Below are 25,021 nucleotides of genomic sequence, written 5' to 3' on the forward strand. Positions count from 1 at the left end.
CCTTTAATTTATTGTAACTGGAAGTATTAAATGTACTATAATTTTATGGTAAGTTGACGTAAAAAGCTGACTTTTACTACAGGCTTTGAAAATGGTCAAAGCATTTATAATAATACATCAGAAATTGTGAACATCCGACTTTATGACTCTCACGTCGAGCATTGTTCAACTTTATTCCACGTGGCAACTAATAATAATATCGTAGCTTATGTACTTACGCATTATATTAGTCATACATTCCATTCGTTGACTATGTTAGAAACGCCTTTATAATATTATATTTTATTTTAAAAATTTCTAGCAAATAAGAGTTGAATTATATTAATATTTATACCTAAACATTCCTCGCAACTTGTTTTGATCAATGCTTTAAACTATATGAAACTAATATAAAAATAACTGAATTAAATGCGATTTTAAAAATATATGAACGGCAAAACATGTATAATGAGAGATCGCCTTAATCCCAGTTATTAAGAAAGTAACTGTGTGTTCATAAGTGCTCAAGTTTGGCAGCTGATTAATAACAATGATATTGTTATGTAGATTTTTTTCGGCACAAAATCTGCCAAACTGTAACTGCTAAAAATTGGTGAGCAATTTATTTAATTATTTTTTTTAAACGAATGTTAGCTAATGTGAGTTAACATCGTGAGCAACTTGTACCTGGAAAATAGATTTTTAACTATTTTTATATATTTTCAATTTAACTGACTACTTATTGGTAGTATTATAGTTTTATATAGTTATTATATTATATATTGACGCGGTTACAGTTAAACTATAAATTAATTCAACTAGTTTTAGTTATTAAGGGGGAAACATATTTTTTTATATTATTTATTATTATATGTATTATATCTGTAGCGGGTTGGGTACGCTGCTAGTGTTGTCATGTCCACGAGTGACGAAAAGGATATATACGCTTTTTTGCAATTAAAAAGATAATTCAATACTCAAGCGAGGTTTTCCTCAAATTTGGCCTAAATATTATACATTTGATTAGCAAATGCGATTTGGTTGAAAATTTTCATTTGTAAATTAACAAATATGTATTTATATTATGTACAAAAATCCTTTATGGATACTAGTTCGTTTTACGAGACATATTGTTACCTAACAAATAAAACAAAAATATTGTTGATCATAGACAAATTTATTTAACAAAATATATAGATATATAACATTACTTCGAGGGTAGAAAATAAAAGAAAAAAAAAAACGTTGGCTTATTCGTATTTTAAGAAAATTGTTAAATATATTAAATGAATATAAAAGGAAGAAAAAAAAACGTATTTTTATTTCTTTGAAATAAATTATCGCTCATTTTTTTTGAATAATCTATCCGATGATATTTATTAATCTTCCCAGAACATATTATTACGTGAAATTTCACAAGTAGACTTGTTTTTGCATTATTTATTAGTCGTACACTCTATTAGTTATTTAAAAAAATTACAAACGTTAACTATGTACTAGATATTATATTAAATTTATATTCTCAGTCGCACAACACTCAGTCTACGTCAAGGATTTTGTTTATCACGAGCCAGCGACGATATCAGTATAAGGCATAGGGTATTCTTGTCTATTCCAACAATTTCTAGATCTAATTTCAATTTTTGTTGCATATGTTTTTCATTGCGTAATAAAATACAATTTTGTTCAAATACGTCCGTCAAATACATAACATGAGCACTTAGTATACGAACAGTCGAAGTAATTCCGTTTCACACTGCGCCACATACCACAATGAAAACCCAATTGCATTAGTACATCGGTTTTGAAAGTTCGAGAATGGATTGCGTCAGGACTATCCGAGGCGGCTGCAAATACACGATACCTGTGCTTAAGATTGAATTTTCGATTGACATTTAGAGTTGCGCTTCTAAGAATTTGTACCCCGGGTGGGTAGGCACATCTCTCCTATTTATTTTTGCCACAACGTAAGCTTATCCCTATTTATTTTTGCGACAGCGTAATCACAATTTCTGGTGTGAAAGATCAGGCACGTTATGTATTAGGATTTCAACCCAAGATTTCAAAGTTGTGGTTTTCGTTGTAGGCATGGGCTCCGGTAGTGGTTACCGGTTATTAACGCTAGGTGGCCCGAAAGTTTGGCTATTCATTAATAACAACAATAAATCTTGATTACGACCCGAATGATAGTTACTGAAGAAGATTCACAATTGTAATTGGTATTGACATAATTGCGACCAAGTACATTCTGCTATGTACGTATTATACTTCAATTAGAAATAATGCATTCATGGTAATTTATTTCGTAAAAAATAAATTTATTTCATTATCTATATATGCAATAGCAAAAAGAGTTAAGTACAGTTTAATTTTCTCCTCTATTGTTTGTATTTAAAAATCACAAGTGCAGTTCAGTGTTTCCAAGGATTGAAATGTCGTCACGCGTCATTCGACATAATAATCCAGTGTTCTCAAACGTTTTTTGTCACCACACTACTGTTGTAACAATTTCAAATTTTGACAGCACACAAAGGAGAAGATAAGTTTAAACATTGTTTATTTACCTATAATGACACATATAAAGTAGAAAATATTATAATAATAGTATTGAATTTATAATACTGTAAACTTTACAAACAGTATATTAATGAAATGATTAATTACAAGTTAGATAGTTCATTGTAATAATAATTTTAATGGGAAATTGGTGTGAGAAATATAATTTGAGAATCACTGCCCTAACTACTAATAAACAAACGTGAGACAAAATTATTTTCATAAAACTAAATACATAAAATTCAATTACATAATACTAAAAATTGCTTTTTTGTCAAATTGATTTGAAAACGGAAAAACGTCCAATAATTATAATAATTTCCTTAATTTTGGCATTCAGAGATAGCATGTTTTGTAGATAACAAATTAGTAAAAAAAAATATCAAAAACTATGTTAAAATTATTCAACTATGTATTGCATTTTTAATCTACTAACTTAAATGTTATAACATAACGAATTTTACTAACAAATATGATCTTAAAAAATTCTGTACATTATATTTGCTACTCATCAAATTAAAATACATAACCTAATTAAAAGCTATACAAATACTTTATTTCCGTAGTCAAAGGAATGAAAAAAAAAGAAATTGCAAACATTACATTATGTACTTAAATTAATTATACCTTTTAAAAACGCAAGTTTTACTTCATTAATATATCTGTTAATGCATTAATTGATTTATCTAAATCCAAGGATCGAAGTGTGAGGCTAACAGTCGCCATTGTTCGTAATAAAATATGATAATTAAAAAATGCAATAATTGTGTGGGTGAAGATGATGATGAAAAAGAAAGTTGACACTTATTGGTCACGTGGAACCACTCCGAAAATTTTGGTTATTGTTTTTCAGTTTTGGTTTGCTGAATTATATGAATAAAATAATTTATGTGTATATTAGTAATATATTAGTAATTTTGGAAAACTGAAAAACGATTAAAAAAAACATTCGACATTTCTAAAACCATCAATTCAATAAACCATCATCAATAAATAAATAAAAATTATTATTCATCAATCAAGTAAGGATGGCGTGGATGTCCTTTATAGTCTATAAGATATAGTAAAGATTTTTCATAAAATAAAATACCCAATTGACATTAAAAAAAAGTACTGTCACAGAAAATTCTAACTAGTGCAATTTATTGAATGACAGTCCCATTTCATTTCCCACTTCTGTTCACCGATGAAAAGTTTAAAATGTTAATATTTTAAAATACATAAAATCAAACGGAAATATCCTTCAGCTTTGGGTTTACTGTGCACAAGCTTATCTTAATTAATTGTCATTTTTTGGACTATACTATGGTAAAAGTTTGCGCGTTCGAAAACCAGTGCTCAGGAGAGGTTAAAAGAAGAATATCGTCGATTTTATTTTTAGAACTGTTTTTTTTTTATTGACTTAAGCGGGCACAGGACGAGGCACTTGGTTTTAAGCGGTCACAAAAACTATGCGTACAATTTGTGTGCCGCAAAACGACAAATAAAATCTTTAAATCGAATAACAGCTTCTATTGAAACGAGAACTCACTATTGAATCACCGACGATACAGATAGAACAAATATTTTTAAAATAAACTATCCAGCAGCGAGCCTTTGAATTTGTCGTATATTTTATGTTCGTATTCCTTCATTATCGTGTCTATACTTTTGTGACTCTGTGTACTGTCATTTCGATCGTCAACTTCAGATTCTTCTACACTCATTTTATGATCATCAATTACTTCATTATCGTCTTTATTTAATGATACTTTATTTGTAGTATCTACTGTATTTTCTGATACTTTATTTGTATTATCTACCTTATTTAAAAGTAGATTACAACTGTTTTTAGTTTCAGATTCAATATTTTTTATTTGATCATCATTCACTAAATCACTTTCTAAATTTATAATCGCTTGTTTTACATCATTATAATTAATGTTATTAAAACCTATCATTTCATCGAGTTCAAACAGATCTACCGAGTCCATATTATTAACAATCTTATCACACACTTCGGGTACTTTCATTTCGGAACATGGTTCTCTGAACGTTTCAACGTCCATTTTTAATTGATCTCCAGTATCATTAACACCATTTTCACTCTTACTATTATCATTCTTATTTGTTACATCAGCATTATTATGTTTAATATCACTATTTACTTTAATATCAGTATTATCATCATCATCATCTATAATTGCACGTTTAGTACGTTTTATTTTAGTACCAGTTATGTCCTTTCTCTTTCTTGATTGTTTGACCGAAGTACTAGATTTCTAAAAACAACAGAATGGTTTTTAAATTTTCAGCTTAAAGTACGGTGATTTCGGTGAGATTCGTAAATATGTACACATAATCTTACCTTATTAACCGAAAAAGGCATTAAGAAATCCTCACTCCTCTTCAAAAACTCTTCGGTGAAAGCATCGAAGAGTATCGTTTTGGTTACGTAATCAAATGCATCATCATCATTGATTTTGAATTTATCGATTTCTACTTTTTCTTTTGGAAATAACCAACTGTATACCCCAGAGAATAGTTCTAGATTTTTCTGGAAATGCAAAATAAAGACGATTAACAGATTTGTTTATCATACTGTTATAATTTTGACTCACTGGTGTAGTAGTTAGTGGCCCTGACTGTTGCGGAAAGGTCGTGGGTTCGATTCCCACATCGGGCAAACATTCGTCTGATGAACAGGTTTGTTTGCTCTTTGTCTTGCAGAATATTATCAAAAAATTTATTCATTTAAATATATATAAGTCTGTTTATCAGTCTCTGATACCTATATCACAGGGAATCCCTAATCTGTGACTGGATGACCGTGAGTGATTTGTTCCCAGTTTTTTATTTATTTATAGTGATATAATTAAAACTAGTTTTATGGTTTAATCGTGAGGTTTTTTTTTATTATCATTTTATTATTATGTTGGACATTTCAAAGACTACAGTGATTATCCTAAATAAGGTAATGTAGTTTTGATTAGGTCTACGAATCGCGAAAACCGTAGAAAATAAGACACCGATAGCTGGATTGCGGCTAAAAAACTTTATAACATTAACATTTTCATTAAACTGCCTACTAGATGAACAATTTTGCTGAAATGCGACAGTATTTTTTTGTTTTGTATTAGTGCTTTTTTTATTTAATTACATGTATTCTTCAATAATATCTATGCGTGAGTGCTTCCACTATTTATAGTAATCAGCATTATCTACTTAACATTCTTGTAATACTTGTATAATATTAAATTTTTATTAGATTGTTCTCTATTTAGGGTTTTTTATTGTCCTTGTTAGTAGAAAAGTATACACCCCATCTGATGGACTGCAGCGATGCCAATGTCACAGCCAAGCCGCTGCCTACAGCTAACCACCACGACTGTCTAATCCACTACCGCCTCTTGTGAACCATTATTACAAAAATGTTAATTCTTAGACTTAATATGTGACCGTATTCAAGTTGGATCTCGCAGGTATGATTATAAATAACATCAATTTCATTTCAATATTTAATATTATTGAATAAATTAATTTTGTTTTTTTTATTTTTTTTTTATTGCTTAGATGGGTGGGCGAGCTCACGGCCCACCTGGTGGTGGTGGGGGGGTGGTACCTACCCGTGCGGACTCACGAGAGGTCCTACCACCAGTAATTATGCAAATTATAATTTTGCGGGTTTGATTTTTATTACACGATGTTATTCTTTCACCGTGGAAATCAATCGTGAACATTTGTTGAGTACGTATTTCATAAGAAAAATTGGTATCCACCTGAGATTCGAACACCGGTGCATCGCTCAACGCGAATGCACCGGACGTCTTATCTGTTAGGCCACGACGACTTCATAAACGTGTTAAAAATTAATTGAAAAGTTTTCAATTGTTCGATTGGACTTACTTTCATTTCTACGGATGTCATCCATATCTTGAAGTTGCATCTGTATGAAAGCTTCAACATTTCCTTTGTGATGATATCGTTGTCAATTATAATGACACTTCTCTGTCGGCTGGTGAATGCTTGAAGATTCTGCATGGTGTTTATAAAAACAAACTTCTTCTTGTAAGGATTAAAATTCTCAATACACACTTCTGAAAATAATAGAAAACTATATTAGATTAAATTGATGAAGTTCTGTAATTAGATATTTTGATCTATACTAATATTATAAAGAGGAAAGATTTGTTTGTTTGTTTGTTTCGAATAGGCTCCGAAACTACTGGACCGATTTGAAAAATTCTTTTTCCATTAGAAGCCGACATTGTCCCTGATGAACATAGGCTACTTTTTTTTTTTTTTTTTTATTTTTTTTTTTTGGTTTCATGTGTATTTTAATGTTTCCGAAGCGAAGCGAGGACGGGTCGCTAGTCTTAGATAATGTGCAATGTGTTTTATATGTCAATATCTAGGTGTCACTGCTATTCTCGTTGAAATGGTGTTATAGTCCATACATGATTTAAAGCCATCATGTCTAAGGACGAGTCAGTGAATTTCATATTGTGATATGAGCTCCAGTGACAGCTTAACACTAGGTTAGGCATTTTTTTATTGCTTATATGAGTGGACGAGCTCACACACCTGTTGTTAAGTGGTTACTGGAGTCCATAGACATCTACTACGTAAATGCCGCCACCCACCTTGAGATAAGAGTTCTAAGGTCTCAGTATAGTTACAACAGCTGCCCCACCCTTTAAACCGAAACGCATTACTGCTTCACGGCTGAATTAGGATGGGTGGTGGTACCTACCCGTGCGGACTCACAAGAGGTCCTAACACCATCGATCGATGCGATACGACCGTTCACCTTTTTTTATCGTTGATAGCCTAAAGGGCTAATCAAAATATGCAAGGATTGGTAAGCGAGCTCGACCACTGGTTTTTCACCCGAGAGAACTGGCTATAACTAGCCCTAGTAAGAGCAGTGTTTCGTTGAATCTACCACCGGATCGGAACGCGATCCACTAAGAAGATTCGACGAGAAACTCAGTGGGTTCTGTCTAAGGGATCATCTTTGAAGAAAATCGCAATCACAACTAACTCATAGCTGTATATATTTCTTATAGCCAAAGATATTTTATTAAATATACCATCATAGAAATCAGTCCACTCCCTGAAGTGTTCCAGCCAAATGACTGCATCATTATCATTGCAGATGATCAACACGGAGTCCTCAAGAGCATGTCGTATTGCTTTTATGAATAAGACAACTTGTATTTTTTTTCCATAACCTGATGGATCATTTAATATTATACCAGGGTTTTTCTGAAAGGTGAAAAGTATATATACAAAAATAAAGCACATATCAGTGAAGATTCTCAGACTAAAGTAAGTACAATATGCAGTCTCTCTGTGATTGTTTCGCTTGTGTTCTTCAGTGCAGTAATTGTTTCATAGTAGTAAAACTAAGCGCATGATAGAATCAGTTCATGGTATTACCTGGGTTAGGACAAGGTCATTTATAGGGTAGCTCCTTTAGATTGTCTTTAAAATCTATTCAAGAATGAGTTTCATGATGATGTTATGATGTGTACAAAAAAAATATGTTGATGCTGGCGGTTAGTCACAGTTCTATAACACAAACAGTATAATGTGAATGCCACCACCCATCTCCAGACATGAAGTTGAAATATCAATTTTTATAAATAGTATATGTGTCCGAGTAGAATGCATAACTCCTTTGAAATGAATATATACGGAATAGAGGAACCTGTGTGCTCTCAGCATATGTAATACTAAAAATCTAAAAAAAAAAAATTTGCATAGCTTCTACTACTGGACATGTTGGGAGCAAGCAAGTTGATCTACCACAAATAAATCTTGTTATCTGGACAGATAAAGTAATTATCACCTACGAGGCTTTAAGCTATCAGCTTATCTATACTAAACATCAGAGGCAATGTTTACAATTTATTATAAAATTTAAGAAAATTGAGAAAAAAATTGACAAATCTTCTGACATTAGTTTTTTTACACTAAGACTGTTCTTATTTGCTAATTCAAAAAACAAAAAGATAAGTTTCACCATTAATAGCATATAAATAGTAATATACTGTCATTCTAGGAATATAAAAAGTGCTGTTTATTTATTTGTGATCAATTCATTGAATAAGTATCATACAAAGAATGTTAAACTTACCAGTTCAAATTGTCTGTAAATAAATCTAATACCATCTCTTTGGTGCTGTGGTAGATTACAGTTGTTTATATAGACTCCATTGCCATCTTTGCTGAGATACAGTCTTCTTCTAGGACTACTCAAATTCATTACTAAAGACATTTTTATTTCATTTCATCTACTGTAAAATGAAAATATTCAATTATAAATTCATATTATGTTACTTGAATTGCTAATTGCATTTTATTTATTTGAACATTTCATCAGTAGGAGTCTAGCAACATCAGAATTCTGTGACATGTGTCTAGTTATTGTAAGTTTCAAATTTATATAATACAGAAATGAGGTTTCTCAGACCAAATTTTAAAAATTTGTAATCTTCTAAAATCAACAAAAGGACCTTGTGTTTTGTAAAATAATAATGATAAAACTTTATATTGACCTTGAGAATTTTTTACAGAGTATTGACCAATAAGGCTTAGAATACATAAACATTCTTAGTAATTATTTTATTTAAGAACATGTGCTGTCAAAATTAAGTTTCATAGGTTCAGGGTGTTGAACTTGGTGCATTAGTTAGTTGAAGACAAGTATTTGTTTTGTTTTTTTATTATTTATCTATTATTATTTGGTATAGGCTAAATCCCTACCTAATAACTACATATTTACTATAATAATAATTAACTTGTTCATAAACACACACTGCATGTCCAAACCTGTATTTACAGTAAAACTGACTTGAATTATAAATTTAAATCTTGTAATAGAAGAGTTAATTGTATGTCTAATTTAGCTTGTTTATTATGGCTGTAGGTTTTATTATATGCGTTGCATATTGCTTACTGTGTACAAAAAAATGTAGAAAAAAGTTACCTTTTAAATATTATGAAGCAATGTTTTGATTCAACCTATGTAATATAGATAAAGTCATGATCAATATGTATAACATTTCTAGATAAAACAGCGCTACGAACACCGAGACACTAGTTTTGTGCACTTCAGTGTCCTGAAACTCTTGCATGATATGCCGATTACGGTAAACATGATCCCAAAACATGGAAACTGTATTGTCACGAAGCACTTGTCTCATTCGATATAAATAATTTATATTCTTGCATTTAGATACTCATGATGAAAGTTTCATAACTACCATTGTTCCACGAGTTTGTATTCACTGAACTTATATTTCTTGAAATTAAGAAGGAATCTTGTTTGTAGTATTTTATTTAGTTTATTTATGTACCGTAAAATGGGGCGATTAGGGATTGAGAGGCGAATCGGGAAAAAACCGGGAAAATCTTTCGACACTCAATATTAGTTTTATGTTCGTTGCAAAATCTTCCATTTTTTATAGTTTAATAGTAAAATGTTGAAAGTTTACAAAACAACTCTGAATATGCATGATAATAGCTGCTAACTTATAAAAAATCGCGTTTCAAATTAACTTTCTGTGGTGCTCATTATTTTAGTGCTAGAAACTTTGCTCTCTTTTATTTATTTGATAATAATAGAAGACGACTGTGATTTATAAACGTTATTTAGTGTTTGAACGATCATGTATATTAACGGTAAAGTCTCAGTTGTTATTGGTTTTAATGTATTTGATAAAATAAAAATACATGTAAAAATCTGTTGTTTTGGGGATTATTGGGGACGTCTTAGGTACAAATAACAACGAAAAAGGGGTCAATTGGGATGAGAATACGTGAAATGGAAACAACCTAAGTATAAATAGGTACAGGTTTCTAGGGTTGTCTATGTAGTTATAACAATATTTTTTAAATTTGTTGGTAAAAATCAGGTTTATTCATGATGTTTTTGTCTAGAACTTTTATTCAAAATTATCAATGTGTTATTTTATTGTTTGGTAAATATTTATATTATCAGTTACGTATTGTTTTCTATTTTTAGATATGCCTCGCGTGTACGTATCAAAGGGTGCAAAGCCTTATAAGAGATATTATCCCTTAATATTAAAAACAGCAATTGGGCAATTGCCTAATTGGGAATAAGTCTTTAGTTGAAATAGCTAAGCAATTTAATATAAGTAAGTCGACTTTGCACAGACATGTAATAAGAACAATGAAATCTCAAGGTGGACAAAAATGTCTAAGTAATACATAATAAAATATTTAATATTTGTTCAGAGTGTCAGTTTTTCAATGTCTTTTATTGATGATCACTTTGTTGGTGCAACTAAATAAATAAATAAATTAAAACCAAGTAGCAAATATCTCAACCCTAGCAAATTTCTCATTTCGTCCCAATTAACCGCAATTTCCGGGTAAATAGGGATTACACCTATTTTTGCTTTTTTTGCTTAAACTGGAATGCTAGTTGCATAGTTTTAAATTGGACAACAAAGATGCCCCCAAGACTCAATCATTTTGATCCTGATATAGCATTATATACATCAACAACTACCTTAAAATTGGTCATAAAGTTGGAATTTGTCCCTAATCGCCCCATTTTACCGGTACTGGCTCTTTAATCAAATATAGTCTATGACCGAACTAGTGATGCTGGTAGTTTTCCAATTACAGCACAAGAGCGCATTATGCGGCATAACGCTCAACTAAGCTTCAGCATAAATTATTACCTGTATTAGTTTTCCAATTACAGAGCATAATGCGACTCAGTGACGCACAATGCCGAATTATGCTGAAGCTTAGTTGAGCATTATGCCGCATAATGCGCTCTTGTGCTGTAATTGGAAAACTACCACTGTTTTGCTCAAATAAGACATGACTTAAAGGTCTCAGTTACCAGCTCATAAATCCCTTAAAAAAAGCTGTTTTGCTCGGTAAGCATATGGTAAGCATCGATGCCACAAAAATTTTCGTTGACGTTTATCGATATACTAGCTTTTGCCCACGACTTCGTCCGCGTGGAATAGTTCACAAATAATGCTTTATTTTAGAATAAATTTGGTTAGCATAAAAAACGTTATAGTGAGCCAACCTTAACATATAGACATAATATGATGTTGCGGACTTTTTTTAGATCTTTTTAAGGGGAACAATTCTGTCATACATTATTTTAGCGAAACTTTAACCGTTTCTGCAGCGCACGCAGCGGAAGCTCTTAAAAGGAAAAAAAACCCGATTTTGAAACATTCTTTATTGGTGCTCCGCTTGTATTGGTCTTAGCGTGATGTTATATAGCCTTCCTCGATAAATGGGCTATCGAACACTGAAATAATTTTTCTAATCGAACCAGTAGTTCCTGAGATTAGTGCGTTCAAACAAACAAACTCTTTAGCTTTATAATATTAGAATAGATTAAACGCGATTTGATTCATTGGTAGAACTCCCAGGAAATTAGATTTCTATAATAAATCGAAATTCCCTTTTTAGGCTTTTTCACTTTTTTGTTATTATTGTTTTTTTTTTATTGCTTAGATGGGCGGATGAGCTCACAGCCCACCTGTTGTTAAGTGGTTACTGGAGCCCATAGGCATCAACAACGAAAATGGCGCCACCCACCTTGAGACATGAGCTCTAAATCGGAGTTTTATATGTGGTAATTATGTTAAATAATGAAACATAGTTCTTCGGATGCACATACTGACTTTTTTATTCTTTACATAAAATTATACGACTAACTAATTGTTGCTAGGCAACAACTATTCTTCTTAATATAAACTTATGATGGTTACACACTTGTAGTAAAAAGGCCAGTTCTAACATTATAATGCAACGGCTGCCTTACCCTTTAAACAGAAAAATACTACTTTACGGCAAAAACAGGTAGAGTAGTGGTACACACCTATGCGAGCTCACAGCACACCCTACCAGCATCACGAATGTTTTTAAGATCTCGACTTCAAGAAGAGTATTCAATTGTCTTTAATACGTCTTTTTCTGTGTGAATCTGTGTGAATACTCGCTTACATCAGCGGTCGGCAACCAGCTGTTCTTTGATTACTAGGCCACCGCTCTTTCACAGAAATGCCAGTATGAAAATGAAAGGCCCAGGCACGGAATATTACTATTATTATCTTGTCTTGTAAGCGACAAGTAAACATTTTTAGAATGCAAGACTATAAAAATATATGTTAAAAATAAATAATAGTTTAAAAAAACTAAAAAAATACGCTTTTTTAGAAAATCCCACTAAAAATACTAAATAAATCTTAATAAATTTAAATTAAAAATAGTGTAAGAAAAAATGATTTTATTGTAAAAAAAAGCGTGGGGTGCATGGTATCAGTAGTTATAAATATTTTATGAACAGATATGAGTAGAAGGGTTATTTTGATAATATCCTGAAAAGCACCCCATTTTATTAGTTTTTTAATCTATTTTTTTTTTTTTTTTGGTTGAATTTCAATTATTAAAAAAATCAATTTTTTTTCAATATCAATTCTAATTCTAATCGATCATTCTATTCAATATTAATAATTAATTTCATGAATGAAAAAAAAAATTGCTTTTTTTTAAATATTGAGTAGACATCGGTCCTTAATAAGTATACCAAATTTAGAGTTAAACCGACGTTTTGAAGGGGGTCAAAATCATATTCAAAGATTCCGTTACATACTAACATTCACACGTCTGAAGCTAATAATAAATCGTATTAATATGGCACTTTGGATGAGTTTCAATTGTGTATTACGTATATTTGACTCTTTTGGATGACAAGGTTGCTGACCATTGGCCTATACGTGTAAAGACCAAAGTTATATCCTTCTCCGCTCATGATATAGAAAAAAAAATGAAATTGCATCTCATTTAAGGGGCTGGAATTTAAAGAGATTTAAATGGCTTTTTCGAAAAAAGCAAAATCTTCGGTTTTGTTTTTTTTTCTTTCTCCAACCTACGATTTTTATTTATTTATTGTTTAGATGTGTGGACGAGCTCACATACCACCTGGTGTTAAGTGGTTACTGGAGCCTATGGACATCTACACGTAAATGCTTTTTTTTTTTTTATGATTGAAAGTTTACTTGTGGCCCGAAGGCCTTTCCAGTTTCACCAGGACAGGTGGGCGAGCAAAGGCTCAGCCAAGAGGGGCGGCATTTGCTAACAACTGCCCGAGAGCCTCCGAAGGAGACCTAACAACTCAAGAGCAATTGCTTCGCGAATGAATCTACTACCGGATCGGAATCGCGACCCGCTGAGAAGATCCGGCGAGAAACTCAGCGGGCTGATGCATGGGTTAGGTTGCACGTCAACCTCTTTGTCGAGTTCGACGAGTACGGTTACCGGGGTCCCTAAGCCTGCTCCTAGTATTAGAGCTGAAGGCATCTAATGCAAAGGTTATTGGATCTGATGGATCCGTAAGGACGTGTCTAGGGCGTCGACGGTGACTGGCTCCTGCATGATCAGGATTCGGGGAGTAGTCAGCGGCGGCACGTAAATGCGCGACTCACCTTGAGATATAAGTTCAAAGGTCTCAGTATAGGTAGTTAAATCATATTAAAGCTAAATCATATTGATTAGGTATAGTATCGATTTAAAAACAATATTTTGAATTCAATAGGCCAATTGCAAATAAATGGAGACTAGTTAAAAATAAATTCGTTTATTTCAGTGTATAAAAAGATTTTGCACGATTTTTTTTTGTCAATATATAAAAGTTATAAACAATATTATACTTCCCACTTAATTTCACTTACTGCCTAACAAATAACAAAACATTTTCAACAACATAGAAAACTTGAAAATAAAGGAAAGATTTATTCATTCTTGAAATTCGGTGGTCTCTTTTCAACAAATGCTGTCATACCTTCTTTGCGGTCCTCCTAAAAATTAATTTAATTTAAAATGAATATAACATATATACATTATTTTAACTGATTTCAAAAAAAGAATTAGGTTATCAATTCGCCTTTAATTATGATGTATGCGAATCAATTCCTATATTCGCGATCTAATCGGTACATACACATTGATAAAAAGGATTCCAATACCTATGTGGGTATCCAACCGAATATCTTTTGTAAGCGCGCTGTCAAATGAACTAATAAAAAAGTAAAATAGACCTTATTACAATTATGCCTAAAGCAAGTTTTTATTTTGTCTCCTAAGAACGTATCCCCACTAATCCCATATATTATTATGTAAATTACCATTACATATTCACGGTTTCTGTATTCGCGGTATATTTACTGAACATATACGCCTTTTCGAGACAGCGGCACGACACGAGAACCCTCTCATCGTGGCCGCCGGGAACGGCATTCCCGATCCTGCGGACCGAATGGAAAGCAGTCGACGTCGCCCCAAACATGTCATTACGGATTCTCCCGATCCATTAACGGTGCTTTTAGGTACCCCAACCACCGGTCATCGTTCTCGTCGATCCGTCGCTTTCGACGAAGGGCTCGACGAGTGAATTAACCCACAGACACAGCCCACTGAGTTTCTCGCCGGATCGTCTCAGTGGGTCGCGTTTCCGATCAGGTGGTAGATTCTGCGAAACACAGCTGTTGCTAGGGTTCGTGTTAGCAACATCATCAGGTTTGAGCCCTGCGAGTTCATCTACTAATTCGGCGAATCTAGAATTACCTCTTGAGGTTACTAGAATAGGTAGAAAAAAAAGAAGAAAAAAAACATATACCCCGCGAATATAGAATTTGTACTGTACATTTTTGTAAGTGAAACGATTCGGATGACTTTTAATTTGCAAGTTGGTACTTCTCATGAGGTCCTCGTGATTAAATTTTATCAAAATCTGACTAACGGTTTACGAGTTATCACAAATAATGGATATTTAATTTACTTCGGGTAGATCGATTAGATTAGATTCGGTAAGATTCTTATTTTATTTTGTTGTAGGTAGTCTGTTTTCATTTTTATCCAAATATTGGATTATGTGGTAATAAATAGCAGCTATTCTGAAGGTAAACATGAAGACCCAGAACTTTTAGTTCAGAACTGTAAAATCATGGTTACAAATGTTATGTATGCACTACTTTCATTTAATGATTTGGGGGTGTAAAAGATAAATATGAGACTAACCGTAGCAAAGGTTCCATAGAAGGTGGACTTCTCAAACTGCAAGCCCGATTTGAGGGTGGTCTCGTAAGCTTGGTTCACAGCTTGTTTGGCCAACTTCACAATTAACGGGGAGTGGGTTCCGATCCTTTCAGCCAGCTTGATGGTTTCTTCTAAAAGTTTTTCCACTGGGAATACTTTACTGACAAGACCTGAATATGAAGATTTTGTTGTTTAATTTAAAGGTTAATAAAAACTTTAATACCTAATACCTAATGATTGTTATAAATGTTAAATACTAATGGCAAACTTGCGTATATTTTATAATAAATCTTTTAGTTTTTATTACTAGTTTGCACTAGTATTCTATCATTGCATTGTTATATCTGTAATTATTATAATGTATACTTTCAATTCACGACATGTCCCTCAGTCAGGTGGAGCAATGATTTGCAAAGGTGACTAGCAAGAAATAAATAAGAAACGAAAACCGGGTTCAGTGGTGTAAATTGAGGGAGGCCTATATCCAGTAACTGTAGCAGCAGCAGGTAGTGGGCTGCTGCTGCCAAGGATGATGATACTGTACAAACTTCCAATAACATCTCATAAAATGGTAACACTGTGCTATCTCACCATATTACTAATGAATTAATAATATTACCCATTTTCTCGGCTTCATGAGCATCAAAGAAGTTTCCTGTCAACACGATCTCCATTGCTTTCGACTTGCCAACGTATCTGGGAAGACGCTGGGTGCCTCCGGCTCCGGGGATGGTGCCAATGTTGATCTCGGGCTGACCGAATTTCGCCTTTTCGCCGGCATAGATGATATCGCACAGCATTGCCAGCTCACAACCACCTCCAAGCTGCACGGCATCAAAAATATAGATTTTAAGTAAAATTAGCAAGTTGGTGCTTACTGACTTTCTCGCCGGATCTTCTCAGTGGGTCATGATACCGATCCGGTGGTAGATTCTGTAAAGGACTTCTTTAGATGGGGCCTGTGTTAGAAAATCTCTCAAGTTGAGCCCGTAAGCTCATCTACCCGTCCGGGCGAAGCTGAAATAGTACCCTAAGCCTAAAAATAGGGGGGAAAAAATACAATAAATTATGTTTTATTTTGTAAAACACAAATAATAACGTCGTTGTGTAAGTAGTAAACTGATAAGAAAGTGTATTTTGTTAAGCATTGCGACTATGCTCGTGTTCAAATCCTGTAGGAGTGTAATGAGGAGTAGGGAGGAGAGTATTTTTTTCCTAATAAATTCATAATTATAATAGAACATGTTCATGAAAGACTTCTCCAATGAATTCTAGAAATAACATAATTTAATAAAAATCAGATACCACAAGAAGGCAATTATTTATATAGGTAGTAAAGGTTACAATAACAATGAATATGATGTAACAATGCATCTTATCTCAAAACGTTATCATGTAATCACAATCGCGCACAGAAAATGAACAGGCCATTTATGTACAGTGTGTTCTTGTCGTTAACAATGTCAATTAAATATTAATAATAACAATTAATACCCTGCTAATCGAGAACACTCCTTATGTTACTTAAGACTTCTGTAAAAATCAGAAGTTCAGACAGGTACCAGGTAAGTATTCATATCCTGTCTATTCCTACGGCAGTCATGGGGTCCTGTTTCAAGGATAGTTGTAATGCAATTGAGACTTCAACCTCTCTTTTCAGGTGGATGATGGTATTCATGCTGTAATTTCTATGGCTACGGTGACTACATCAGATAGGACTATTCTTAGGTAATGTTGCCCACTATTAGTAAATGTCCTTCTTCACTAACTTGGAAATTTAAAATTACTATATACTATGAAACTAGCTGTATTCAGAAATAGCAAAACCAGTTATTGTGGTGAGTAACACATAAGTCCATCTGTAGATGTTTGTGAGCTAGATAGATGTTTGGTAGATAGATCAAACTAGACCGGTTATCTAATTTACTTGAAACATCTTTTTTTTATTGCTTAGATGTGAGGACGAGCTCACAGCATGCCTGGTGTTAAGTGGTTACTGGAGCCCATACACATCTACAACGTAAATGCGCCACCCACGTTGAGATATAAGTTCTAAGGTCTCAGTATAGTTACAACGGGTGCCCCGCCCTTTAAACCGAAACGCATAACTGCTTCACGGCAGAAATAGGCAGGTTCAATTTTACTAACATTATACTATATATCCACTAAGAATGGCTCTATTTTTTTCGTGTCCTTTTGAAAATCTTTAAACCCATTACTGGTCAACAGCAAGAACCACTTCATAAATTAACATTATAATGAAATGCAACATACAGCGAAACCATTAACAGCGGCAATGATGGGCTTCCCACAGTTGGAGATGTCCTCCCATTCGCGAAGGAAACCCTGTTTTGTGTTGCTGCTGTATGTATTGTTTTGCATCTCCTTAATATCAGCACCAGCCGCAAACGCCTTCTCGTTACCTGTCATTTAAATAGTGAAAATGCAGTGTACGTGTTTCGAATGCTATTATTTGAGTGACTTCACAGTATAAGTTTATACCAGCAAAGTTTTAAATAGCCTTAGCTCTTACTGTTGACATTACTAATATATGCCAATAATAATATTTCAGATCTTCGTTCAAGATGCGGTTTATTAATTTGCTAACACATAAATGTGATTTGTTCTTTAACTAAAACGATAGTCATTGTCTAATGCAGTGATTCTCAACTTTTTTTTTGGTGCGGCACATATTTAATGATTTCAAAATTTGGCGGCACACAAAAAAAAATATAAAGACTATTTAATTATTACAACACACCACATAAATAGTTTATTAAAAAAATTTTATATACGAAATAAACTAAAATATACTTTTTTTTTTTGTGGATTTAAATATATATTCATGTTTAAAATATTTTTCTTTTAAAATGATATAATTTAATAATATTAACATTATTATATATTCGAAAAATTTGGCAGCACACAAAAGTGCCGCGGAACAGTGGTTGAGAATCACTGGTCTAATGGTTGAGATGCCTGGTGCATTTGTACCAAATTATAAGACTATGACTATTTTCATATCCTGCAGGTAGATATACTAAACATTCCATGCAAAAATTAAGTAAAGGGTGTTCACGACAGTTTCCTACAGAATGCATAACATAAGTTCTGGAAAATTTATCTAAGTGTTGATATTTATTTGAATTACCAGTGATGATGATGGCAGCAATGTTGCTGTCGGCGTCAAAATCATTGACTGCCTTCCCGAGTTCGACAAACAATGGTTTGCATAGAGCATTCAGTGCCTTCGGGCGGTTTAACTGAATGAGTCCGACATTCTTCTTGGAGCCGACCACCTCAACCTTGATGTTCTCGTATGATGCTGTTAAACAACAAGTTACATTCATTATGTATGTTGACATCTCTGAGTATTGCACATGGCAATATTATCATTATATTAGAATTAACCACATTATTTCATTTAGCGTCACAGATTTGCAACATACCATTTTTGTCATATGTTTGTGTGATTTAATCTCTACTTGTTTGCTCACACTAAGTATTTTTACCTTTAAAATTCAAGTCTCTCTTAAAGAGAATATCAAGCTGAGAAATTTAGATGACATTAAATTCAATTAACTGATTCAAAGAAAGAAATATGTTTAAAAAGAATTTAGTTTCATAATAAAGAGGTCTTAGATTTAATAAATAAATTATACTATTGAATCTTTATTTACATTCCATATTTGAAAATTTTAAATATTGGAGCCAAAGTCTTCATACTTACAATACTACACAACTACACAAGCCAAAATAACACAAAAAAAGAACATGGTTAAACTTTTTTTATTGCCCTTATGGGCAGGCGTGTACAGCTCACTTGATGGTAAGTGGTTACCGTCGCCCATGGACGTTAGTAATGAAAGGGGCAGAGCCAAGTCCCTGGCTACCGTTATATACTCTCCACAGGCCTCGTTTAAATAAGAACATGTCATAATGGTCAGGAAGCACTGTAGAAGCAACTCATTCCAAAGCCGAATGGTGCATGGCAAAAAAGATCTTTGAGGGCACAGGACTATAGATGAATGCATTGTTTGTAGGTAGTATGGATGAACTCTATTCTGGTGGCGGCTAGTGCGATGTTAAAAACATGGTTGAGATAATGGGATCATTACCAATAATTGGTCACAACACTTCCCATGGAACATTTTAATTGCGTAACAGTGCTTGTAGCACAGAACATGTTAGTACAATTTCATGATAAAGGAATGAAATTGCACATCATCTGCCCATCTGCAGGATTAAAAAACAATTTTTTTTCACAAAACTTTCTTATATTATCGTTTTGGAACTTTCATCTGTGTTCGTTTGTAGGTAATAGTACAGATACCTACCTACCTACCAGGGACATGGGTCCTGGCGAGGTGGTCGCGAGTTTCTGGTTAAAATAAATATTTTATGGAATATTTTAGCTTTGGCACATGTTATATAATATTATTAAAGTTCATTTAATAAATTTACTTTGATATTTGTGAAGGACCTTTGGTACTATGATTCGTAGTACGCAAAAAATTTACAAGTTCCAAATTCATACTAGATATATGTTGTATTTAACGCAACTGCTAAATGCAAGCCGTGCCGAGTTACCTGTGCTATAAAACTTTATGGATGCTTGGCTTGTTGCGGATACCACTTTGCACTTGTTCAGTACATTCTTTCCCAGCAAAGCACGAGTTACAGTAGCGACAGAAGCCATTTTAAGAAATATGAACCACCAAGTACTAGGATTTATGCAATACTAATGATAAGGACAAAGGCACCGGCGAGTATGACACTCGTGAACTTTGATACATACGCCGGCGCGATAAAAGATAACTACAACTTGTTGCGAAGCGAAGTGATAACCATAGATTAGTTATTTGGTAGGTATAAAGGTAGACGTTGAAGAGAGTCAGAAAGGGCTTGCCTACTCTGTTAACGGAGATCTACGCTGAATTATTTTGGTAGCCGGTTCTTTAATACCGGACAATTGGTTTTGAGGTTCTAAGCATCATAGTCAAGTTATGGAGCTACTTATATATCAATAATATATTTTCTATGCTATGGAAGGAGAAAACTCGAATGGGACGTCAGCTATATAAATAATAATATTAAAATAGTAAAAGTCTCCTCCAAAAGTATTAGAATTTTGTTTCTTGTTCAGAAATGCGTTTCGCAATATGTTAAGATCAGAATTTGGACATTTGAAATGTAAAGGTAAATCAGGAGTCGATCAATAGAACTATAGTTGTTATGGAAGTTGAGTTCCAGAATTAATATTAAATAATAAATTCAATTCAGTTGCAGAAATAAAGAAATATTAACTACGAAATGTAGAGATCAAAAAGGTAGTAGAAACATTTTTTTACAAAATATAAGTTTATAAATTTTTTCTTGTAATTAAGATATAGTCTCTGGAAGTGCACAAACGTGGGGAAATTGATTAATGTGTCTAATTAATCAACTTTATTTCATTTCGTTTCATATATTTTTTCATCAAACACACCAAATAAAAGTTTAGGCTGTATGGTGTATAACCTTCGCCTTTTCTACTGGTAGGTAGTGTAGGTACTGGTACGTACTTTATGTCCTGTAAATACTGAATAAACTGATTGAGTATTTTAATATTTAAGGATAGTATTACGATAGATAATAAGTACACTATTCGTATTACAAAAATGGCTAAAAATCCTAATACAACAATAAGGTTTTTTATATTAACAGGCGATCCTGGTTAGCTTATCTATCAGCTTTCAGTATTTACGATTGATTTTACTTGTTCAGTTGTAGGTATTGCTTTGAACGAAAATTTTTACAGGCATCGGTAAAACTACTCTGACCAAGAAAATATCTTCGCTTTTAGAAGCAGAAGGTGTAAAAGTTAATGGTTTTATTACTGAAGAAGTCAGAAATAAAGGAGTAAGAGAAGGCTTCGATGTGGTTACTAGTGCAGGAGTCAGGGGCCGTTTGGCTAGGGACCAAGATCTCATCACTATCCCTATTAAGCGCAAAATTGGTAAATACGGGATTTTTATTGAAGAGTTTGAAAATATTGCATTGCCATGTTTAAACGAGGTGAGTTCCGTGAAGTGTGAAATCACTAGTATTTTCATGATATTCAATTCAATTAACTCCGTGATCATTTTACTTTTTTAACCTTTTGCTAAGGTTGCCTTCGCTCCAAAGTACCTATTTCGTAGGAAACGGTGGAAAGTAAGCTAACCCATCGTTTATTTTCGTTGTTTTTCAGCCGGTACTTATAAGTTATCAGGTTAACTATAGTCATTAATAGTAGCGAAATGCATAAAAAAGTTTAGTAATATTTATAATGTTTTTCACCAATGAAATAAGGTTTCACACTGTATTGCACTAACATGCATGGAATTTTTGTAAAACATGTAGACCATTAATTTCTTATATTAAGAATGGAGAACGAAAAATTATGTCAGTGTATTGCAGTTGACATCATTGGAAAAATACTTCTAAAGTTTGTAGCTTTCATTTATTGCTTGAATGGGCCTTATATCTCTCACAATTAGGCTGGTCTTCTTAAAACAATTATTGAACATTATCATACTTTTTCTTTTCAGACAACATCACAACCAAACTTACTAGTAATAGATGAAATTGGAAGCATGGAATTATCTAGTAAAAAGTTTAAAAATGTAATCGAAAATATTTTTAGTTCTGAGCAAAATTCTTACAATGTTGTGTTGGCAACCATACCTGTTAGAAACAGGTCTGCTCTTGTGGAGAACATTAGAAGTCATCCTAAAGCTAAAGTTTGGGTGGTATGTATAACTGAATACAAATTTTACCAGTGGTAAAGACACCTCAAATATATGACACTTTCTGTATTGACATCCTTTTACTTGTCTAACTTTAATCTATAGACACACTTTATTGTATAGTTATATATATATATATATATATATGCAACGACAAAAACAATTTTTTTTAACTCTTCAGTTTTTAAAAAATATTTTTCTTCAGTGTCTTTCAGTGCCATGGAGTGAAGTCTGTCATTCTGTAAAAAAAGTGATCAGTTTTGTATAATTAATTAATACTGTTTACTGTTTATTATAATTTTTAATATTAATTTTAAAAGAGATTTTAAAGTAGGTAGGTAAGGTAGATAAGATATTAACATAAAAAATGAACAAGGTAGAAAATTTAATCACAAGTGTTCATATTTAAATGAAAATTCAATTTTAATCAAATGAATGAAAATAGGTAGGTTTTGTAGGCAGCGGCTTGCCTCTGCCCCTGGCATTGCTGACGTCCAAGAGCGACGGTAACCACTCACCATCAGGTGGGCCGTATGCTCGTATTATGCTCGTATGCTGCCTATACTGCAATAAAAAAAAAGTTGAATGTTTAATTATGAAATATTGCATTTTATCAAATGATTACATGATATATTTATTTTATTTTCAGATTACAAAAAAGAATAGAAATAAACTACATGAAGAAGTTATAAACGAAATGAAATCTGTTTTGAGTTTGATTTAACTTTATTCAGTTGCATGATATTATGTAACAATTATATGAATATTTTAAAATTAAATAGCAGCGGTGAAATTGCAACAAATTCTTGGGCAGTGTGCTAAGAGAGCTCGAAGATTTTTTAATTTAAGGATGAGAAAAGTTTAGAGCAAAATTTCAATTAGCAGAAAGATTAAGTTTATGCTCGTGAGGCTTCTTAATTTGTCTATAGAATACAATGTGGGCATGTATGATGATTTGGTGAGATGGGAGTAATCAAAAGTAACTTACACATCAATTCAGATGTATCAAGATATAATTCTTTAGACAGTAATTAACTATCTTAACAGATCATGATCCATATCTAAAAACAGTTCTTTCATCAAGAAAGGTCATAAGGCTCACTCCTTGCAAGTGTTGTTATAAACTTTTCTGACATCATCAGAGTTGAAGACTGGCTATATCTAGTCCCGATTTTAATCTGTTTGAATATGCTCTATGATCAATTTTAGAGAATAAAGCTAGCTATAAGTGCCATGGCAATTTGGCTCTTAATAAGATAGAATTTTTCCATATGATTCAATAGAAAAAAAAATTGTAGAGCAGAACATTTTTAACAGATTTATTATTTATTGTTAGAATTAATGTTGTAAATTAAAACTAAAATGGACTAATTAAAATAAATGACTTTAAACTAATGTTTGTAATACAATGCTAATTAACTATCCTACATTTATATTGATAATTATTCATGTATTTTAAATCTGCTACCTATGCCATGTTTTGGTCCAGTAACATTAAGTGCATCTAATAAGACACTAATTCTTTAAATGTAGGTACCTAACTACCTACCTACTACTATGGAGGGTAGAAGTAAAGAGAACCGTCTCATATGGTGGTGGTCTTCACTGGTAGTAGGAGCTCTTGTTAGTCCGCACGGATAGGTACCACCACCCCGCCTATTTCTGCCGTGAAGCAGTAATGCGTTTCGGCTTGAAAGGGCGGGGCAACCGTTGTAACTATGTATACTGAGACCTTAGAACTTATATCTCAAGGTGGGTGGCGCATTTACGTTGTAGATGTCTATGGACTCCAATAACCACTTAACACCAGGTAGGCTGTGGGATAGTCCACCCATCTAAGCAATAAATATATAACTAGTCAGGTCATAAGTATTGTCACACAGTAAAAACTTTTCTTTTAGAATGCTGGCCACAAAAAAAATTATTGAATTCGAATTTCGAATTGTGCATGAAAATAAAAATGTATACTTTTTAGAATTTTACTCATTTTTAAATATGGAGTGGACGCTCAAAGAAGACCGTGTTGCAGTTATTGCGTTGCATCGTTGCGGTTACGCGCCAATTCAAATTTTTAACATACTGAAAAATTTGAATATAACCAAAAGATTCGTTTATCGTACCATCAAACGATACAATGAAGACTCTAGTGTAGATGACAGGTCAAGAAGTGGTCGCCCTCGGTATGTTAGGACTCCAGCAGTGATAAAAGCTGTGAAGGCGCGAATTCAAAGAAATCCCAAACGTAAGCAGAAACTGTTGGCCCTTCAGATGGGGTTAAGCAGAACCACGGTGAAAAGGGTATTAAATGAAGACTTAGGGCTTCGGGCATATCGAAGAAAAACAGGACATCGTTTGAATGCTCGTCTAATGGACCTGAGACTAAAGAGATGCCGCGCTTTGCTGAAGCGGTACGCGGGAAAAAAATATCGGGTAATTCTTTTTTTGGATGAAAAAAGTTTTACCGTAGAAGAGAGCTACAACAAACAAAATGATAAGGTGTACGCACACAGTAGTGAAGAAGCGAGCAACCGTATTCCGCGTGTCCAACGAGGTCATTTTCCATCCTCGCTCATGGTATGGTTGGGAGTTTCTTATTGGGGCTTAATAGAGGTACATTTTTGTGAGAAAGGTGT

General features: G+C 33.1%; 3 protein-coding genes across 4 annotated transcripts; 1 reads left to right on the forward strand and 2 right to left on the reverse strand.

The window, feature by feature from the left end:
* Positions 1 to 1,137: 1,137 nt before the first annotated feature.
* LOC114241314 (uncharacterized) lies at positions 1,138 to 10,072 on the reverse strand. The gene is made up of 6 exons (XM_089734253.1): positions 9,509 to 10,072; positions 8,657 to 8,816; positions 7,608 to 7,782; positions 6,421 to 6,611; positions 4,883 to 5,071; positions 1,138 to 4,796 (listed from the first exon to the last, which is right to left on the reverse strand). Exons 2-6 carry the CDS (start codon positions 8,795 to 8,797, stop codon positions 4,104 to 4,106), a joined length of 1,389 nt encoding a protein of 462 aa, XP_089590379.1. The 5' UTR covers positions 8,798 to 8,816; positions 9,509 to 10,072; the 3' UTR covers positions 1,138 to 4,103.
* Positions 10,073 to 14,145: 4,073 nt separating this feature from the next.
* Positions 14,146 to 20,462, reverse strand: Echs1 (Enoyl-CoA hydratase, short chain 1). Its single transcript, XM_028172127.2, has 6 exons — positions 20,209 to 20,462; positions 18,770 to 18,943; positions 17,893 to 18,041; positions 16,238 to 16,442; positions 15,601 to 15,788; positions 14,146 to 14,381 (listed from the first exon to the last, which is right to left on the reverse strand). The coding sequence occupies exons 1-6, from the start codon at positions 20,315 to 20,317 to the stop codon at positions 14,316 to 14,318; spliced, it is 891 nt and encodes a 296-aa protein (XP_028027928.1). The 5' UTR covers positions 20,318 to 20,462; the 3' UTR covers positions 14,146 to 14,315.
* LOC114241325 (uncharacterized) lies at positions 17,399 to 23,783 on the forward strand. 2 transcript variants are annotated; one of them, XM_089734256.1, is made up of 4 exons: positions 17,399 to 17,456; positions 21,419 to 21,675; positions 22,191 to 22,391; positions 23,038 to 23,783. In XM_089734256.1, exons 1-4 carry the CDS (start codon positions 17,414 to 17,416, stop codon positions 23,110 to 23,112), a joined length of 576 nt encoding a protein of 191 aa, XP_089590382.1. In that variant the 5' UTR covers positions 17,399 to 17,413; the 3' UTR covers positions 23,113 to 23,783. The 2 variants fall into 2 exon arrangements, with proteins under 2 accessions (XP_089590382.1, XP_028027930.2); XM_028172129.2 differs by lacking the exon at positions 17,399 to 17,456 and adding an exon at positions 21,152 to 21,333.
* The last annotated feature ends 1,238 nt before the right edge of the window (positions 23,784 to 25,021 follow it).

This window comes from Bombyx mandarina, chromosome 17, assembly GCF_030267445.1.
Source record: "Bombyx mandarina strain Sakado chromosome 17, ASM3026744v2".
Lineage (NCBI taxonomy): Eukaryota > Metazoa > Arthropoda > Insecta > Lepidoptera > Bombycidae > Bombyx > Bombyx mandarina.

Bases quoted from the DNA above. Each gene is read 5' to 3' on its own strand.
- LOC114241314 (XM_089734253.1), bottom strand. From the start codon at position 8,797: ATGTCTTTAGTAATGAATTTGAGTAGTCCTAGAAGAAGACTGTATCTC. The intron at 7,783-8,656 runs GTAAGTTTAACA...TTCACCTTTCAG, and splicing joins TTTACAGACAATTTGAACTG to AAAAACCCTGGTATAATATT. The intron at 5,072-6,420 runs GTAAGTCCAATC...TTGCATTTCCAG, and splicing joins TGACATCCGTAGAAATGAAA to AAAAATCTAGAACTATTCTC.
- Echs1 (XM_028172127.2), bottom strand. From the start codon at position 20,317: ATGGCTTCTGTCGCTACTGTAACTCGTGCTTTGCTGGGAAAGAATGTA. The intron at 16,443-17,892 runs GTATGTTGCATT...GATGCCGTGCAG, and splicing joins CCGCTGTTAATGGTTTCGCT to CTTGGAGGTGGTTGTGAGCT. The intron at 14,382-15,600 runs GTTAGTCTCATA...ATTAATTTTTAG, and splicing joins TCTATGGAACCTTTGCTACG to GAGGACCGCAAAGAAGGTAT.
- LOC114241325 (XM_028172129.2), top strand. From the start codon at position 21,279: ATGGCTAAAAATCCTAATACAACAATAAGGTTTTTTATATTAACAGGC. The intron at 21,334-21,418 runs GTTAGCTTATCT...AAATTTTTACAG, and splicing joins TATATTAACAGGCGATCCTG to GCATCGGTAAAACTACTCTG. The intron at 22,392-23,037 runs GTATGTATAACT...TTTTATTTTCAG, and splicing joins CTAAAGCTAAAGTTTGGGTG to ATTACAAAAAAGAATAGAAA.